At 49.8% G+C, this 3449-nt stretch overlaps 1 protein-coding gene across 2 annotated transcripts in view; it reads right to left on the bottom strand.

Moving 5' to 3' along the window:
- Window positions 1-3449, bottom strand: part of ppp2r2ba (protein phosphatase 2, regulatory subunit B, beta a) — a 24226-nt gene that overhangs the window by 1751 nt on the left and 19026 nt on the right. For both annotated transcript variants that reach the window (XM_008327662.3, XM_008327663.3), the window contains exons 4-6: window positions 2777-2889; window positions 1103-1280; window positions 411-575 (exon numbers count right to left, since the gene is read on the bottom strand). In XM_008327662.3, the coding sequence (XP_008325884.1) occupies window positions 411-575; window positions 1103-1280; window positions 2777-2889 (456 nt within the window). The remainder of the gene's footprint in view (window positions 1-410; window positions 576-1102; window positions 1281-2776; window positions 2890-3449) is intronic.

Genomic DNA, 3449 nt, shown 5'->3' with positions numbered 1-3449 from the left:
CAACATGCTGTGTCTAATGAAACTGCTTTAAAGTCATTGATTTTTGACCTAAATGTCAATGTATTGATCAGTCATTCAATCATTCAATCAATCAATAAATCACACACACACTGACAGGTTGTTTCTGTTTTTCACCTCTGTCTCTGATTTTTTTTTTTTTTAATAATTCCCTGGAGTGAAACATTGATGCTCCCCCCCCCCTCCCCCCCCGTTTGCTGCACTAACATCGATGTGTTTTCGGTCAGTTTTTTGTTAAAAAACTCAGGTTGAGGCGTCTACAGCAGGGGTTCCCAAACAGTGGTGTGTGGTCTTGTAGTGGGACCAGGGTGTGTACTGAGGTACTAACCTCGTCAGTGTCAGTGTCAGTAGTGTCTGTCTGTGGTGTGGTTGTGGTCATGTGACACACTCACATTTACAGTGTCTGTCACACAGAGCCGCCTGTCTCATGTCACACAGTCGGATGGAGCCCTTGCTGCTGCTGTAGGCGAAGGTGTGACACTGACGGGGGTGAAACTCAGCCGAGGTGATGACCTCAGTCAGCTCCTCCATGTTGGACGGTTTGATGTCCACGATGTCTGAGGGGACGCCACTAAGGACAAACGCTGCGTCTTTAGGGGAAAAACTCAGCATTAACATGTCAAACACCACCTTTACTAAACTTGACTAACTACTAAACTTTACTGACTACTAAACTTTACTGACTACTAAACTTTACTGACTACTAAACTTTACTGACTACTAAACTTTACTGACTACTAAACTTTACTGACTACTAAACTTTACTGACTACTAAACTTTACTGACTACTAAACTTTACTGACTACTAAACTTGACTAACTACTAAACTTTACTAACTACTAAACTTGACTAACTACTAAACTTTACTGACTACTAAACTTTACTGACTACTAAACTTGACTAACAACTAAACTTGACTAACTAACTAAACTTGACGAACTACCAAACTTCATTAACTACTAAACTTTACTGACTAACTACTAAACTTGACTAACTACTAAACTTGACGAACTACTAAACTTGACTAACTACTAAACTTGACTAACTGTTAAACTTGACTAACTAGCTGTCCACAGAAGGATACTGAAGCTGCGGTCGGTGATCTCCAGGTTCCATAAGTTCACCCTGAGGTCGTCAGTGGAGATGAAGGTCTGGAGGTCAGAGTTCACGGAGATGGAGTTGATGTGGTAGGTGTGGGCGTTACTGAAGACCCGTCTGGCTGTGGCCTCCACCATCAGGTCCATGGGCTGCAGTACCGGTACCTACACACAGGGGGCACAGATGGACACTTTAGTTGAAGACGTCCAGAGTGATGTATCAGTCTGAGGTGAGGAGGTCAACCAGTGGTACCAGTAGTACCAGTGGTACCTGTAGTACCAGTAGTAGCAGTGGTGCCAGTGGTACCAGTAGTACCTGTGGTACCTGTGGTACCAGTGGTACCTGTAGTACCAGTAGTAGCAGTGGTGCCAGTGGTACTTGTAGTACCAGTAGTAGCAGTGGTGCCAGTGGTACCAGTAGTACCTGTGGTACCAGTGTACCAGTGGTACCAGGGGTACCTGTGGTACCAGTAGTACCTGTGGTACCTGTGGTACCTGTGGTACCTGTGGTACCAGTAGTACCTTCAGGATACTCAGAGAACATCGTGGACCATGACTGACTGAGTCATTATTGATCATCATATTTGGTTTGAATCCCATTTTTCTGTAACTGAGCTGAGAGGAGGAGAAATGGCTCCAGGCCCTTACAAGGACCTTTCAAGGACCTTTCAAGGCCCTGCTGAGAACCATGACTCTCTCTCTCTGTCTGTCTGTCTCTCTCTCTCTCTCCCACCCACACACGGCTCCACTGCGTTTCTTCTTCTTGGTCTTCAGAGACAGTCAGCTCCAGCATCAGCCCCCCCGCCGGCCAGATAAATCCCAGACAAAGAGGGGGGGCGAAGGGGGGGGGGGAACAAATCGGCAGCGTCTTGTCTTTTTCTCTGATCTATTGCTGGCACTGATGGATGGATGTGGGGGGGGGGGGGGGTGGGGGGGGGGGGGGGTGGGGGGGGGGGGAACAAATCGGCAGCGTCTTGTCTTTTTCTCTGATCTATTGCTGGCACTGATGGATGGATGTGGGGGGGGGGTGGGGGGGGGGGGAACAAATCGGCAGCGTCTTGTCTTTTTCTCTGATCTATTGCTGGCACTGATGGGTGGATGTGGGGGGGGGGTGGGGGGGGGGGGAACAAATCGGCAGCGTCTTGTCTTTTTCTCTGATCTATTGCTGGCACTGGTGGATGGGTGGGGGGGGGGGGGGGTGGGGGGGGGGGGGGGTGGGGGGGGGGGGGGGGGAACAAATCGGCAGCGTCTTGTCTTTTTCTCTGATCTATTGCTGGCACTGGTGGATGGGTGGGGGGGGGGGGGGGTGGGGGGGGGGGGGGGGGAACAAATCGGCAGCGTCTTGTCTTTTTCTCTGATCTATTGCTGGCACTGATGGATGGATGTGGGGGGGGAGTGGGGGGGGCTGCAGCTTCATGTGGGTCACTTTATTTCTGTCTCTTTATTGGCCATCCAAGGGGGCGGGGCTTCCTACATCGACTGAAGAACAACTGATGAGAACATTTGTACTGATTGTTACAGTCGTCACTACCAGGATCCTGACACCTGGTGTCTTTACTGTTCTCACCACCAGAGGTCACTCCAGCTCAGTGGTGGGTGAGAGCTAACGTCCCACAGTGTGTAGTTCACAGTGTGTAGTTCATGATGTGGTGTCCTCTTACCCGTAGGGAGGTGATGGTGGAGGGGTCTCTGATCCGTCCGTCCTCGTCCTTCAGGTTGTAGCCCTCTGGTCTCTTGTCTCGTTCGCTGATCTTCCACAGCTTCACCGTCTTGTCTGAGAGGAAAACACACACAACCTAAACACAGTGGAGGGGAGGCTGGGAGGATGATGAATTACAGCTCGTGTGGAGATTCTGATATAAATCTACAAGCTGACTTCATTTCCTGTGCCACCTGTGTGTGTGTGTGTGTGTGTGTGACTGACGCCTGTGGTAGAACTACAAACTGCATCAGACAGGGTTCTTCTTGTAGTGTGACTCTGGTGTCAGACCAGTGAGGTCATCTCCACAGGAGCCGCACCATCTGCTCAGAGCAGAACCAGCTCCTCCGTGCATGAAGACCACCGTCTGCAGACTGTCTGACGTTAGGCTTTGTCAGCTGCAGCTCAGGAGAGCGCACGTTTTGATGTGAGTGCATGTGAGTGACTTCCTGCTGTGGCAGTCCTGAAATGGTGGCACTGGTTCAGTCCTGAAAGGCAGTACACAACTAGCCCAGCAGGGGGCTCTGTGTTTGATCATAAACCTGGATTTATGTGAAGTTCAATCTGCAGGTGAACTCTGACGCTTTCCAGATCATTTTACAATTTAACACTGGATCAGGGCCAATGTGTGACCG

This window comes from Cynoglossus semilaevis, chromosome 15 (assembly GCF_000523025.1).
Source record: "Cynoglossus semilaevis isolate Cse_v1.0 chromosome 15, Cse_v1.0, whole genome shotgun sequence".
In the NCBI taxonomy this organism is placed as follows: Eukaryota; Metazoa; Chordata; class Actinopteri; order Pleuronectiformes; family Cynoglossidae; genus Cynoglossus; species Cynoglossus semilaevis.
The sequence above is the reverse complement of the archived record's forward strand: the minus strand, read 5'-3'. Positions and strand labels throughout refer to the sequence as shown.